Consider the following 15,770-nt stretch of genomic DNA (forward strand, 5'->3'; position numbering starts at 1 on the left):
CTTCCTTTCTTCGGCATGCCGAACCCACCTAGCCCCGCAAAACATCCCATTGCCTCGGGTGAAACATTCCAATAACGGAGACTCTGCTATATAACGCGTTTCATCTCCCCGACTTATTCTTTCTTTCACATTTCTCTAATCAACCATGACTGGTACGTTGATTGCAAGATCTTGACATGTTCTTGATTCTGATATACTTCCCAGAAACTAAAACTAGTGCCATTCTCCACCGGGACACACGCTTTGTCCCAAAAAAAGCCATTGGTGGCAAAGGATGCTATGTGTTTCTAGAAGATGGGACCAAATTTCTCGATGCTACAGGTGGTGCAGCTGTATCTTGTCTGGGACATGGCAATGAGCAGGTCAACCAGATGATCAAGGATCAGATGGATCAGATATCCTACTGTCATTCTTCCTTCTTCGGCACCCAGGTGGCCGAGGATCTTGCCCAGCTCTTGGTGGACTCCACTGGAGGAAAACTATCTAAGGTCTTTATAGCTAGTTCGGGTAAGTCAAGGCAGCCTTGAGAAGAACCAAAACTTCAATTCTCACGTGCAGTGCTGAAAGAGATACAGGATCTGAGGCTGTTGAGGCTGCAATTAAGCTAGCACGCCAATATTTTTTGGAGCTTCCAACTCCCCAAAGTGAGCGCACCAGGTTCATTGCGCGTCTTCCATCCTACCATGGCACCACGATTGGGGCCCTTTCAGTTGGTGGCCACGTTCAGCGTCGGCAGCCATTCGAGCCACTGCTCTCCAAGAACGTATCGCATGTTTCCCCATGCTATGCATACCGTGGAAAGCGGGATGGCGAGTCTGATGCAGACTATGTGGCACGTCTGGCAGCCGAGCTAGATGCTGAATTCCAACGTGTCGGGCCTGAAACTGTTTGTGCATTTATTGCAGAGCCAGTCGTCGGCGCGGTATGGCTTCCTATCTTGGACTCTACACTACCAGATCATCTAACTCGTACTTTTAGGCTCTCGGTTGTGTTCCCGCAGTGCCAGGGTACTTTCGTGCAATGAAAGCCGTTTGCGAGAAACACGGCGCTCTCTTGATCCTCGACGAGATTATGAGCGGTATGGGCCGCTGTGGAACCTTGCATGTCTGGGAGCAAGAGGGTATTGTTCCCGATATCCAAACTATTGCAAAGGGTCTGGGTGGTGGTTACGCGCCGGTGTCGGCCATCTTGATCAGTGACTCTATTGTGCAGACTATGGACAAAGGCACCGGGCAGTTCCGCCACGGACAGACATATCAAGGCCATCCCATCTCATGTGCTGCTGCGTTAGCTGTGCAAAAGACTATTCAGGAACAATCTCTCCTGGAAAATGTCCGGACCATGGGTGCCTACCTCGAGAAACAGCTGAAGCAGCGATTCGAGAGTCATCCACATGTGGGAGATATTCGTGGGAAAGGATTGTTCTGGGGTGTGAGTCGCATCTTTCCTCTAATTACAGAATCAAAGAAAAAAGGAAAAAAAAAAAAAAAAAAACACGTTACTAACTCTTCCCAGCTTGAATTTGTCAAAGATAAGGCCACGAAAGAGCCATTTGACTCCAAGGATTGCTTGTCCTACAGGATTCAGGAGAGTGGTCTACGACCGGAGCACAGTGTCTCGCTTTATGGCTGTTCTGGTACGGTGGATGGAATTAAAGGAGATCATATCATCCTCGCGCCACCTTATATCGTGTCGAGAGAGGAGATTGATATTATTGTCGACACGCTGGAGAAAGTTCTGAGAGAGGTTTTTGCCCCTCTATAGAGCGCCCTTTATCATTACTCCAAGTGTCCGCTTTTATAGCCTCGGAATGAGCAATTTTTTAGTTGATTTCATTTTACTAAAAACAGCGCTCCGGTAAAGAATGTTAGATGATGAGGCAGATGTAGAAACGTCAGATCATGTGAATGCTGGGATATTTCATTATTATACAAATTCATGAGAGATCAAGCCTGTGCCTCAATGGCAGCCGCTTTCTTCCTATCAGCCAGCTCAATTCCCTTCGGCCCTTTAGCAGAGCCACTAAACGCCGCGTCTTGATGAATTGAGCTCTCCGCCCACAGGCCAGCGACAGTTTCAATGGCCCGTTCAACGACTACACGAATGCGGTCTCGCAGGACATGGTTGGTACACTCGACATCTAGATCCTCAAGCCACACGCGAGCAATATGCTTGTCCACCCTGATCTCAATACCAGGGACGGGAATACCCATTGTGATAAGACGATCCAGCTCTGCAGCCTCAATGTCGGCAATTCGTTCTTCGTTCGTCTCTTCGCCATCTTCTTGTGGACCGAGTGCGAGATCAGCTGGGATCCGTGGGCGCTCAATGGGCCCAATGTTGTCGGCGCCGAATTGGGCCTCCAGCATCATTAGCATACGAGCAAGCCGTTCTTGCGGCCCAGATTGAGCATGGGGGTTGTGAGGAAGTGAGGGGACTTCCATTCCGTCATCGTCATGGTGATGGTGGTGGTGCTTATTTTTGGCGGATTCTGGAATTGTATAAGTCAGCATAGGTAAAGACCTGAGAATGGGTCAGGATTCATACGCTTTACGGAGGCCGGGCTGCTTTCAACTGTGAGCAGAACAGCCATAACTGCATCTGCAACTCCGTCGTTCATCATATTACCTTCCCATTCCAATTCAACCTCACGGGTGCGTGAGTGATGGCGGAGATACACACAACCCATGACAAGGAATGTCTGTGTTTCGTCCGATGGAATCTCCTCGTCAGCATCTTCTTGCTTTGGGGTGTCGTCCGTATCCATGTCTTTTTTGCCATTGGCCTCAGTCTTCTTGCTACTATTTCCAATTTCTTCAATAGCTCCGAAAGTTCCTTCGAGACTCCATCTGATCAAGTCCATGCTCGCGGAGCTGAGAGTGATATGCTGTTTGCAAGTAATGGTCGTAGTTGTCAAGCCCGCGTACTCCTGTAGGTCGTCAGGAGCCATCAACGACAAGTTGAACCCATTTTGAACCAGGACTCCAGCCATAAGCTGGGCATCATCGTTCTCCGATGGAGGCGCAAGCTCTGCGAGCTTGCCGACGACCTTGGCGATCTTGTCTTTCTTGAAAGGAATGCGAACTTCATCGCAGTTTGCTGGGGTGTAAACTTTGACTTTCACGGCTTTGTCTGCGTTAAGGCTGAGCAGTTTCGATTTCAGCCTCATCATCTGATGTTTTTCGCCGTGAACGAGGATCTTTCCGGAGTCAGTAGAATTTCAAATACACTGGTGTATCATACTTACCACAACTGGTGCTCCTACTTCCTCGATGAAAGTACGATTTTCCACACCATCGACGTGGGCTGCAAAGCTGACCTCGTCAACAGTGCAACGACGAGGAATCATAACTTTCTGATCTTCATCATTCACTCCGGGAACACGACCACGACCGTGCCCGGTGGAAACCTTGGACATGACAGCCGGGATCTGATCAGGTTCATTAAGCAATCCCTTAGCCATGGTTCCTTCAACGCTGTAGCCGGTCATGACAACGCCGTTGCGATCACTCGGTGCCCATCTTTCCAGGAGCTCACGACTTGTGCCCGTCTGCAACATACCGGGAGAGGCGAGCATGACACATCCTCCAACATCGTCAAACCGCTCTAAGCTGCGGAGACTTCGAACGAATCGGAAATCCCATGGTCCAACACTTACGCTCTTGTTGCCGCTGGCCTCGGCCTCGGCCATGCGTTGCCGGAAGAGTCGCTTTATATTATCGTTCATGGCACCAATATATGTTTGGTATACAACCATGCATCGTCGTGCCATATTTCCGATGTAGTAGATTGGAAATTTCTGGAGTTCGGGATGGGTTTCCCAATATTCATCAAGGATAAGAAGCAGCTCTTGAGCACGTCCGAGAGCAAATACAGGCATAAGAACTCGACCTCCACGATTGAGAACGCCCGTGATTGACTTCATCAAGGCGGCTTCACGTTCCAATCGGGGGGGATTAGATGAAATGCCGAATGTAGATTCTGTGATAAGAACATCGATCTTCGTGCCCTTGGGCACTGCAGCGGGAATCAAGTGTCTGTCTTCCTCGCGGGAGTAGTCTAGTTGGGTGATCAGCAATTTGTTTGACAATGTTGTAGATTTTAACAGGTATGAAAAAATTACCTCCTGTGAATAAAGTCACCAGCCCTGCAATATCAACTTTAAACATGGCAGCACCGAGAACATGTCCGGCAGGATACGGGGTAATACGGATGCCATTGATCGTATGTGTTGTGTAAAAGTCGATGGTTTCAATCATGGGCAGTGTTGACAGATGATCACGCTCGGTGTATAACGTGGTGCGTTGATCGGAGGAAGAGGATGTGTTGCTGACTCGAACATTGTCCTGAATGAGCCATTTGTAGATTGCTCGGGTTGCCGGGGTCATGAAGACTCTTCCTTTGAAGTTTGTCTTGCTAAGAACATATGGGAGGGCGGAAGAATGGTCAACGTGGAAACTATACAGATCAGACTGTTAGTCAACTGCGAAAACAATGAACGCGTTGAGCGAATGCTCAAATTCAAGGACGCAAGAGGGTACAGCGATAGAAGAGATATATGTGTGACATTGAATTGTATTGGGATTTCTCATATATATGCAGGGGAATGTGTTCCATTGAGGCAGCTGGGGCAATAGACCGGCCAAATAACCGAACCTCATGTGGGCAAGTGTAGAATGCTCTTTCGTGCTTGCCATTCCGTATATTAAGTAAATAAGAGAGATGCACATACTGACTGATTAAAAGAACATCGACTGTGCTCAGATCGAACTCATCAAAGAAAGGGAGTGCAGAGAAGCCTTCTTTTGCCGGGTGCATGCCCGCGTCAAGCTACAGAAGCCAAGGACGTCAGTATTTGCGACTTCATGTCTCCTTCCACCAGAGGCTTACCATCACTGTCTTGCCTTTATATTCCAGGATGTGGCAACTCCGTCCAACTTCATTGCCGCCACCGAGACAGTAGAATGCCAGTTCGTCTGATGGGTCAACAGGCTCATCGTCAACGGCCGTTCCCATGGAGGAAGCTTTGCGCTTGGATGCCATGGTGTCAAGAGTTAATTGAATAAGGTGTCAGGAGATTGACAAGTTTGTTAGTATGAGTTTGAGAAGCCTAGCTAAAGGGCACTAGTACCCGCGTCGCACGGTAAAGCTCAGGATATCAATGTGAGCTTTGCGCAACATCCATGACTTGCGCGATAAGGGCTATAAGAGGTGCAGCTGCTCAGTTTTTGAAGTAGATCTCAATTCACCCGTAAGGACTGTGATTCAATAGAACAGTGATCTCCTTCGCGCAGTGGACGAAACCTCACTTGAATACCCGCAGATTTGGAGAGCTTAGTCAAGCTTGGTCACGTGCGTCGCGATCCGCGGAGCAGAGTTCGACCACCTAGAAAGCTCCTTACCACATCACGAATCTCTGTCTTCCCGATCACTGTTATTTTTGCGCTCGAGTCAACTTTTTTACGATTCACGTGTCGCATATATGGTTGGAATTCAATATTGAGATGGTCAAAGGTGGTGGAAGCTGGTGGTGCGAGCAATCCGCTCAATTTAACGGCCACGCGTGGACCTCGATTCATCTGCAAGGCTACGACGGCTCGGCGCAATAGCCTTTATCTCATCTCAAATCCAATTTGGCTCTCACTGGGTACTCACACGTCACAATGGCACAAGCTCGGCATCCACAACAGCAGGCACCCCCACCGCCGCAGTTTTCCTCTCAACCTTTCTCCCCACCTGTCTCGTCCCCATCCCCAAATTCGGTAGCATCTCCTGTGAATGGAGGTGCTGCACCCCCTCCATCCAAGCGACCTCGCCTCTCTCCTCTGCCGCCTTCTCAAACGCAGTCTCCTTTTGGTTCTCCGAACTTCAACGCGGTACAACTACCTCAAAATCCATCCCCAATGAACGGAACGCCGATGAATATGAGCATGAATGTGAACATGTCTTCGACATCTGCCCCTGCTCCTCCCGGGACTATGGGTCCTCCTTCTCGCCCAGCGGACAAAACCACGGATGCTGCTGAGCTGACAGACGTTCTAGCGTCATCTGGAATTGATGTGAGGGAAGAGGAAGCATTTCTCACACAGAGCTTTTCAGGGCAGAATGCGCAGGCGCAGCCTCCCCATCGAGGACCACAGTCACAATACCCGCCACCTATCAACACCTCCTTCACGTCTCAAGGCTCCACCCCGGGAACGCCCTCGGCTTCCACTAGCTTCGGTGATTTGCCTCAGATCAAACCGGCGATCACACACGACTCGTTCACCGGCCAATCTTCCCAGGCACACGTTCCCTTCAAAGATCCCAACGAGCCGACTCGGGAGGACACCATTGCAGCAAGGCGAGCACAGTATCACATTCAAGAACCATTCTTGATCACGAAACTCCTCGAGCAGAAGCTCCAGAAGCGAGGCTTTGACCTTGGTGTTCGAATCCCCTCGGAGGGCCTCTTCCATCCTGTACCTGGCCGACCACAGCCGATTGAAGTAACTGGTCCGGATGGCTCCTCTGTGGTCCGTACCGGTCAGACTATTCTCAACCAGGAAGGCGCTCCCCTCGTGGACATACTAAATCTTCTATCTATCTCCACCGAGGAGCGATTTAGGGGCGTCATCGACTACGCCTCGACTCTTGCTCGAAGTCGCCGAGCCCATTCCCATGGCGTAGTTCCCAATGAGTGGAAAGATGTCGCGAAACCTCTTGTGCAGGCTACGGGAAGCACTCAAACCCCTGTGAAACGTACGTCCTTTCTCATACCCTATCAACTGACTTGATACTAATCAACTTGGCAGGTCCTCATGCTACCGTTGAATCCTCCAGCGCAAAGTCAAATGCGGCAAGATACAGAGCGTTCATCCACCGAGAAAGTTCTCAAGAGGAAAGGCGCGCAGCAAAGCGTGCCAAGCGCAACAGCAATGCCATTCTTGATGAGGCTGGTCGAGCTGAGTCTATTGATCCAACTGGCTCTACACCCTTGACGCCTCTCGGCGAAAGGGCGCCTAGTCTTGATAAAAAGTCAGTCACCAAAAAAGAAGCGAAGAAGATGCAGGATTCCAAAGCAACCGAAGCCCAGCAGCATGCACAGTCCGTGGAAACAGCCCGCATGGCTTTGTCAGGAGGTAGTCGCGGTATGTTCGGAGCCAAAAAATCATACTCGTGGTTGAAGCCTGGTGGTAAGGCCGGTGGATTCTCGTCTCCCTCACGTCCGACTCCTTCCACCCCCACTGCCGGTCCTGAAAAGCCCAGTGCCGGCGAATCCACACCTAGTCAGACCCAGCGTCGTCTCGGAATCTGGCGTGAAGATCAGGAGAAAGGAGCAGGCATTCAGGTCAGAGACATTTTGTTCATGCTGGAGGCGGATGGGCGGGCGACCAGGCATGTGCAGAGGGGCTACCTAAAGGATCCCAAAGAGGATCGGGATCGAAACTGACTGGGTCATAAATGTTTGTAATCTTATTTTCTTTTGCCCCTAATTTCTTTCTTAGCCCACAGGAGTATGGCTCCGGGTACCAGGAGTTCTTGCAATTCTGTGTGTGTATGTATGGTGGCGTTGGCAGGCTTATTGGGGGGGGTGGTTGTCAGGTTGTGAGGCCATGATCTTTAATTTCATTCGACTACACGTTGAGCATACATCTTTGAGAGGACAGAGCAAGTAGGAACTTTTTTGTACGTCAATCAAGGACCAGGATATGTAGGGGTCTATTGTAGATCTTGTGTCATGGTGGGAACTCTACAGTTCTTTCGCTATCACAGACTACATCTAGATATATCAAGGGGCTGGATTTGGCTGTCTGAAGATATTCATTTCAGGTCGACATCATTGATTGTTTAGAGTCCAAACAAACGGACAAAATTATTCGAGTGTTTTCTATTGTCGTACCAATTGATCGAATATCGATATATTGACATGTCCGTGATTAGTATGTCTATGTGTCTACTTGGGCTCACTTTTGATCTCACTTTTCAGTATCTGTTATTCCGAAATTGAGCCTTGATCGAGATAAGTAGTTCATATATACACAGATATAATCGTGAGCGTTGATTCAACATAGGCCATTCTCCTATGGCCTCTATACAACGCTTTCTTTCCCATTCATCCCCCTTAAAAATCAGATTGAAAGCCCATTCAAGTCCAGCTCATCACGGTTTAAGATCCATTACACCTATATCTCATTGGTTTCCGAGGTATCCCAACCTGGATGCTGACTCAGGTGGAATGTCTGGCCCGGGGTAGTATCCATATAGGAGGGGACCTAGTCGTGATATCAGCATTTCCTGGAACTTCCTATCGGGTTGTAACGTTTGATATGCTTTTCAACCTAAGCATTCTTGATATGAAATCCTTGATCTTCTTGATCTTGATGTGCAGGGTCTCTCTTGTGGATTGGATTCGGCTAAGCCAGGGCTTGGACGCGATGCTCCCGCCCCTCCCAAGGCGTTTCAAGGCGCAAGGCTCATTCAGGACTGTAGGGACGTTCTTTTCCATTGGATTTACAGGGTATGTTGGAATGAGAAAATAATATCCCGCGTTCTCTCCCTGGAGACGCATGGACCCCGGGGAGATGGTGTATAGAATAGAGAATAGGTAAATAACGTATCCGATTGATATATTTAATGGATTTCAAGAAGTTGTAAAAGGAACAATATAAGCATGAAAAGATCTTCTAGGCAACTATTTCATGATTCTATCGAAGTAGAATCAAATCAATAGAACAAATCAACCAAAATCTCCAAGATCCCAAAATCCCAGTTGATCGGCAACGGATCCCAACTCTCCGACTCTTCCATCATCACTTTGCCTCCAGGCCTTTCCCCTCCGTTCACCAATGTCGCCAGGTCATTCAATCTGTGCTTTACTTGAATTCGTCGAGGAAATGCAAATCATTTGAAAAAAAAAAAAGATCTCTCTTTCTTCGACCGCCTCAGCCCGTCATCTTCACGTCCAATCTCCTTACAGACTTACCTCAATCTCTGTCGACCTTCCTCTCTGGCTGGCTTGTCCTGCCTTGAGATCACTGTCTCCACCGAGGAATAGTGACGCGCAATATCGACTATCGGTCAGAAATTAGATCAATCTTCTCTCCACCTTCCTACTGTTCGTGTGACGGGCAGGATACCTTCGTGCACAATGTCCACCCCGTCCACGGCGACTGCAACGCACCATTCTCATCATCAAGCTTACGGATATCCTCACCATCCTTCGTATCAACCGAATACTTCCTACCCAGCTTCCACCACTGCCGCAGGAACTCGCCTCGCGAACCCCTACGCCATTTCTGTCCCCTCCCCGACAACGACCACCCTTCCTTACACCCAACCTCCGAGAATTCCCCCCGCGACAACAACTCCGTCGGCTATGACCCATCAGAGTGGCTCGAGTGCCGCTCCCTCCGTCGGGGGTCGGAGGAAGAAACCAGACTGGAGCGAGTTCTACAAGAATGGCCTTCCCAAAGAAGTCATTGTGATCGACGACAGTCCCGGTCCGGAACCATCCAATGGTGCCCCGGCTCCTCCTGTGACTACTTCGGACAAACCACCTGCGGCTCCTCAACCCGCCGGAAAGAGGCGACGGACGGGGATTGAAACTGCCTATGACCTGGGTCACTATGACCGCCCGTCCTTTTCAATTAACCCCCAACATTATGGCGAAGAATCCTCCGCCACCTCCTTATCGACCGATCGAACCGCATCTTTACATACTACAGCTCCAACTTCGCTGGGTTCACAAGGCAGCTCGGGGGCGAGCAATGGTGTATACTATGAGGATGGCTCGGTTGGTCAGAAGCGGAAACGCGCCACTCGGAAATCCACCCGCGATGAGCAGAAACGACGAGAGCTGGAGACTGCCGGTGATGCTTTTTTGAGTTATGTCCCACCTCCAAAGCCGCCGATCAAGGCAAAGGATGTCCCTGTGCCGGTCGTTCGCGATGTGAGTGTTTTATCTTTGCCGGACTTTTCGTGCCAATTCACTGACAAATTTTTGCTCGAACAGTACACCAGTTCTCAGAACAAGAAGTTTGACGATGACGATGGCCACTACATTGTCACACCCGATACGCCGTTGACAGATCGATGTGAGTAAAGAGAGATCTCTGGTATCCTGTTTACCTTACTAACTCCTCTCAAGACTCTGTGATCAAACTTCTAGGCCAAGGTACGTTCGGCAAAGTTGTCGAAGCCTACGACAAGCAGCGCAAGGCTCGCTGTGCAGTCAAAATCATACGCTCTATCCAGAAGTATCGCGACGCATCTCGAATCGAGCTGCGGGTCCTGTCAACTCTGGCTTCAAATGACAAAAGTAACCGCAACAAATGCATACACCTTCGGGACTGCTTTGACTTCCGGAACCATATTTGCATCGTCACTGATCTACTCGGACAAAGTGTATTTGATTTCCTCAAGGGGAATGGCTTTGTCCCATTCCCGAGCAGTCAGATCCAGCAGTTTGCCCGGCAGCTGTTCACCAGTGTTGCCTGTGAGTTCTCCATATCTCTATCTACATACCAGACCACTGACTTATCAGTCCTCCATGACCTCAACCTTATCCATACCGACCTCAAACCCGAAAACATCCTCCTCGTCAGCAACGCCTATCAAACTTTCACTTACAACCGCACTATACCATCTTCTTCCCACGCCACAGCTCGCAACGCGCGGCAGCGCCGCGTTCTCCTCGATGGCGAAATTCGACTCATCGACTTTGGTTCGGCGACATTTGATGATGAATACCACTCATCTGTCGTGTCTACCCGTCATTATCGGGCCCCCGAAATCATATTGAACTTAGGCTGGAGCTTCCCATGTGATATCTGGAGTATTGGGTGTATTCTGGTGGAATTTTTCACTGGAGATGCCCTATTCCAGACACACGACAACCTTGAGCACCTAGCGATGATGGAATCCGTCATCGGCAATCGAATCGATACCGCTTTGGTGAAGAAAGTCATGGCGGGCCGAGGTGGTAGCCTCAACTCCGCTTCCAAGTAAATATATGACCCTTCAATCTTTCCGCAATAGGAACTAACTTTACTAGGTACTTCAATCGAAGTAAGATCGACTACCCCAACGCCGAAACCACCCGGGCCTCGCGGAAGTACGTGCGCGCGATGAAATCTTTGACAGTAAGTGTCTCGCATATCTGCCTGAAGGACTATGACTGATTCGTCTACTGTAGGAGTTCATCCCGACCAACACACCCTTCAACCGTTCATTCCTAGATTTACTGCAACAGATCTTTGTCTACGATCCCAAGAGTCGGATCACCGCAAAGGAGGCATTGAAGCACCCGTGGTTCAAGGAGACACTTGTTGATGATGGCACAGAGGCTCACCGGATCGGCCAAGGATTGCATCGCCAAGCACGCACCTAGGCCTCAGGTTCAATCTGCACCGCTACAGCAACCAATATTTGGCTCTTTCAATGGCACCAGAAGGGAATTCAACCGGCGTGAACAGGATCCAGCTATGGATAGAAGGTTCATATCTTGAGGGTAATTTTTTTCTCTATCGCGAATGGGACGGAATGGTGTTTGCACTTCGGAAAATCATGATCACGATGTTTCTCTTTTTCTTCTTCTTCTTCTCTTCTTCTTTTTTTTTAATTCCTTTTCGGTCCCTGGGCGTCTCTCCTCGACTCCTGCAGGTGGCAGCTCATGCAGGCTTCGGCTGTCTTTGTGACACTACATGGCAGGGGCATCGGACCCTTGAGCAACCGGAATCGATGCATGTATCCTTGAGGGACCTATCCCCGGATACTATCCGGCCTTACTTTATTTGCTTTATCTATCCTTCTATGCCACTCTTAAAGGCGCCGGTTACATGTTATTGTTCTTTTCCCGTTCTGTTTATGGAATCCGGCTTTGGGAGCCCTGGAGGGTTTAGGCTAAGGTCTGGATGATTATACCATTTGATTGTTTGTGGCGTTCAATTGTTAACCGTATGAGTGTATATATGTGTTTCTTTCCAATTTCCTAATTCTTCTCAGGTCTGTATATGACTCTGTTTTCGTCGTCTCGGACTCTTTATACATTGGGGCGAAGCAACCCGAAGCCGCACCACGTTCTATATAGTTACAAGGCCACTTACAATTGACGTCGGTTTGGGGCAAACCATGAGCAAAACCCGACTCTCTAAATTGATTTACAGATCCATGAATAGCGTGCATAGATTGCGTCGATCAAATCCCGAGGTCAACATCCGGGATCCTCCAACACCACTTTCCCCCTTTATCCAATCCACTCGGCATCATGGACTCTCCGGCGTGGCAGACAGAGATGACAATCATCAAATTTCATGAAATGCTCCGTATAGACCCCACCGTCGGCCCGGAGCTGGTAAACAAATATCTCGAAGCAATCAAGCAGCACGACGGGACCCTCAAATCTCTCATCACCGTAAACAACACAGCCCTAGAAACTGCAATTGAAAAAGCCACCGAGACAGTTGAATTCAACCAGACCAGCAAGCCATTCCCATCCCTACACAGCGTGCCCATAATCCTGAAAGACAATTACAGCACCGCAGATCTACCAACAAGCGCGGGCGTGAAAGCCCTCCAAAACCTACGCACAAAAGATGACAGCGAAGTTGTCTCCCAGCTACGCGCCGCAGGAGCAATTATCCTAGCAAAGGCCAATCTACATGAATTCGCCCTGCAGGGAATCACACTCTCATCGCTCGGTGGGCAGACGCTGAACCCATACGACAAGACCCGCACACCGGGCGGATCCTCTGGTGGGACAGGCGCAGCGCTAGCGGCGAACTTCGGGCTCGTGGGGTGCGGGACAGACACGATGAACTCGCTGCGGTCGCCTGCGTCTGCATGCGGGATCGTGGGGTTCCGGCCGTCGACGGGGAGGGTGTCGTGTGTGGGGATTGTCCCTGTATCCCACACGCAGGATACGGCCGGGCCGATGGGGAGGACTGTCAAGGATGTAAGAATCTTGTACGGGGCCATGAAGAGGCCGGATGGGGAGAAGGTGGATTCGACGGAGGTATCAGAAGAAGTGATACACCGCTCCGGGCATCAAGTTCGAATTGGAGTCTTGGAGGCTTTTTTCCAGCCTGAAAGTTATACAGATACAACCGTGCATTCGGAGTATATGGCTGAGAACCAGATTGTGCAGGACATTATTCGGTCGAAGTTGGAGTCTATACAGGAACAAGATGCGAATATCACCTTGGTACCTATCACCCCATCCAGCCATCCAGACTGGAGTTACGAGACCCTGTTTGCACAGGCGGATACACAGGCTTTCGAGTTTAAGCACTATCTTGACGAGTTCCTGCAGTCGCCACTGATTTCGTCAACACCGCATCGATCACTGGAATCTATTGCCCGGAGCGGCGAGTTTGATCCACAAGCCATGACGCACGTTTTTTCTGCAGCACTGGAAGATCCCGAAACTTGTTCACTGACGAGCGAGGCATACCGACGTCGACTGGAGTATATTGCTTCTCTTAGGAAGTCTGTGAATCAATGTTTTGATAGATACGATGTTGACGTGCTGGTATATCCGCACCAGACTCAGCTCGCGGTGAAGATTGGCGCGAAGAAGCAGTCAGGACGGAATGGCGTTTTGGCTGCGTTGACGGGGAGGCCTGCTATCTGTATTCCCGGTAGGTAATTTGGGCCAGTTTTTGTTATTGGACTAACATGAAAAATACAGCTGGGCGAAGCCCTAATACTGCATCTGCTGTGCTTGGTGTTCCTATTGGATTGGAGCTGATGGGCCGCCGTTGGGGAGATGATGAATTGCTAGATATTGCGGAGCGGGCTGAGGGGATTCTTAAGGGTAGAGTGGGACCTCTTCTTCATTGAATGGTCTAGAAGGATAACAGTATTGACATCTATAAACGGAAAACGGGTCTATGTATTGTCTGACCTATGCAAAGACAATGTAATATGCACGCTGCGCAACGCCTAAGATCAAAAACTTACATTCCGCGATTGAACTCCACCATGCCCAGATCACCACCACGGCCCCTGAATTCCTCTTCAAGGCTATCCACGCTAATAGCCTGGCGAGACGGGAACGCAGCGAGCGCAAGCGGCAGCGCAAAGATCGAAGTACCCAGAATCAGCGCCAAGTTAATAGGCGTAACCATGCGGGGGCGGGCACGCAGCCAGTCCGTCTTCTCGAGACGAACGAGAATCAGTGGCGGTAGGACCATGATAGGCGTAGCGTTCAGGACACGGGAGATAGCCGTTTCACCGACAGCAATTGTAGCAGCCTTCTTGCTCTTGCCGAGACTCTGAACTGGCTCGGCGTCCTCGTTGAGCTCACGCTTAGCGCGCTCAGAATCTGACAGGACAGGGTAGACATCAATACCCTGACGAATTTCCTCACCGCGCATGAGGAAGACGTTCAGGGCGGAGGCGCTGGCAACTGCAGCGAAGGGAACGAGGCGGGAGAGGATAAGGCGGGTGTTTGGGGAAATGCTCTTGAGGCGGGGGACGAGAGCGTTCAGGCCGACTGCGACGGAGCAGGAGGCTGAGACGGCCATGAGGTAGGACTTGCCGATTTGCGAGAGGGAGAGGGGGTAGATTTGTTGGCATTTGCGTTGTTGACGGCGACGTTGAGGGACTGGTTACCAATTTGCCAGAGGAGGGTGCCGGTTGTCTAAATTGTCAGTACATTGTTGAGAGAGATAGGGACATATATAATATAGTTGGAGAAGTATGGGGATATGCTCACCTGCAATCCTGGTGTCAACATGCCTGCTGTGACGACCAAGTTCGAGAGCACGTAGCAAGACATGCGGAATGGCAAGAAAACGGGCGTTCCAGTATCTGATCGGTCCTTGGTTAGCCAATGGCTATTGTATGACATTGAACGAGCCCGTACCAGGGTGCAATGTCGCATCAACCACCTTCTTCGCCGACCACAACTCCGGTGTCATGGTTGGGATGCGGTTCTGCTTGTAAGAAGCAATGAGGCTCTTTGCGCGTTCGAGGCCAGCGGACGAAACAAACAGAGTCCTAATATCATTGAAACGATAAGTATATACCGGGAAAGCTTCCAATCTCTTCAATCTAAACGTACCGAGGATCAGAAATGTCGGCAGCATGGCGCACGCGACCCCAATAGGTCTTCAGGTCATACTGCGACGCGGGAAGGTCCCGACTGCCAGGGAGAGAGGCAGACATTGGTTCAAGTGAATGGCGAAGCACAAACGACTGGAATTGGACCAAAGAGAATGAATGGCGCGTAAAAAAAAAAAAGAGGCGATATGACTCCGCGGGGAGAAAAGCGCTTTTTCGATAAAAAGGGCGGTGTGCCGATAAGTGCGGGTTGACCAATCAGACTGCAGCCCGATCTATATAATGGGTCCACGGGTACCTGGTAAGCCTACTAAATACGGGTGAGGTTCGGCCAAGGAGATCAAGCGGCGTAAGTTGATCATTTAAAGAAGAGGATGGGCTATTGCGGAACTAAATAGCCCAGGTGTTCCTGCGGGCAGGCAGACCTGCCCCGGGCCGGCTCCTCTCCCGAGACCGGTTCGCTACCCCGATATGCGGGGAGTTCTGCAGGATCGCACTAACAAAAGAACGGAGAAGAAAAGAGACGATGCTATTCTGGGTTTGTCCAGGATTGTGAGGGAATAGTACATAGGTATCATAAGGGGGTAAAGGGGTTTCTGAAGGGGGTTTGAGAAGGGTGATTATGAAATGGGGCAGGGTGGCCCAGCTAATGCAGAATATCAAAGAGCCCGGTTGGGGGAAGAATCACACAAAGGAAATCAAGAGGCACCAGTCTTTCATATATG

The 15,770-nt window shown here is 50.0% G+C and overlaps 6 protein-coding genes across 6 annotated transcripts; 4 read left to right on the top strand and 2 right to left on the bottom strand.

The window, feature by feature from the left end:
* Positions 1-145: 145 nt before the first annotated feature.
* On the top strand, positions 146-1,764 carry N7500_007626 (aminotransferase, class III; the record flags this gene model as incomplete). Its single annotated transcript, XM_056678770.1, has 5 exons — positions 146-152; positions 205-507; positions 576-922; positions 979-1,431; positions 1,516-1,764. The coding sequence occupies 5 exons, from the start codon at positions 146-148 to the stop codon at positions 1,762-1,764; spliced, it is 1,359 nt and encodes a 452-aa protein (XP_056529142.1).
* A 182-nt stretch (positions 1,765-1,946) lies between these two features.
* Positions 1,947-5,043, bottom strand: ysh1 (cleavage polyadenylation factor subunit YSH1; the record flags this gene model as incomplete). Its single annotated transcript, XM_056678771.1, has 6 exons — positions 1,947-2,491; positions 2,548-3,199; positions 3,248-4,059; positions 4,124-4,458; positions 4,733-4,830; positions 4,891-5,043. The coding sequence occupies 6 exons, from the start codon at positions 5,041-5,043 to the stop codon at positions 1,947-1,949; spliced, it is 2,595 nt and encodes an 864-aa protein (XP_056529143.1).
* A 620-nt stretch (positions 5,044-5,663) lies between these two features.
* N7500_007628 (uncharacterized protein) lies at positions 5,664-7,432 on the top strand (the record flags this gene model as incomplete). The annotated part of the gene is made up of 2 exons (XM_056678772.1): positions 5,664-6,741; positions 6,795-7,432. The coding sequence occupies 2 exons, from the start codon at positions 5,664-5,666 to the stop codon at positions 7,430-7,432; spliced, it is 1,716 nt and encodes a 571-aa protein (XP_056529144.1).
* Positions 7,433-9,130: 1,698 nt separating this feature from the next.
* On the top strand, positions 9,131-11,371 carry N7500_007629 (putative protein kinase (Lkh1); the record flags this gene model as incomplete). Its single annotated transcript, XM_056678773.1, has 6 exons — positions 9,131-9,931; positions 9,995-10,076; positions 10,130-10,477; positions 10,526-10,985; positions 11,036-11,123; positions 11,177-11,371. The coding sequence occupies 6 exons, from the start codon at positions 9,131-9,133 to the stop codon at positions 11,369-11,371; spliced, it is 1,974 nt and encodes a 657-aa protein (XP_056529145.1).
* Positions 11,372-12,247: 876 nt separating this feature from the next.
* N7500_007630 (amidase) lies at positions 12,248-13,821 on the top strand (the record flags this gene model as incomplete). Its single annotated transcript, XM_056678774.1, has 2 exons — positions 12,248-13,619; positions 13,670-13,821. The coding sequence occupies 2 exons, from the start codon at positions 12,248-12,250 to the stop codon at positions 13,819-13,821; spliced, it is 1,524 nt and encodes a 507-aa protein (XP_056529146.1).
* N7500_007631 (sideroflexin family transporter) lies at positions 13,790-15,150 on the bottom strand (the record flags this gene model as incomplete). Its single annotated transcript, XM_056678775.1, has 6 exons — positions 13,790-13,826; positions 13,942-14,476; positions 14,518-14,623; positions 14,699-14,793; positions 14,849-14,982; positions 15,047-15,150. The coding sequence occupies 6 exons, from the start codon at positions 15,148-15,150 to the stop codon at positions 13,790-13,792; spliced, it is 1,011 nt and encodes a 336-aa protein (XP_056529147.1).
* Positions 15,151-15,770: the final 620 nt, after the last annotated feature.

The sequence above is a fragment of the Penicillium coprophilum genome, assembly GCF_028826855.1.
Source record: "Penicillium coprophilum strain IBT 35676 chromosome Unknown utg000005l_segment0_segment0, whole genome shotgun sequence".
Lineage (NCBI taxonomy): Eukaryota > Fungi > Ascomycota > Eurotiomycetes > Eurotiales > Aspergillaceae > Penicillium > Penicillium coprophilum.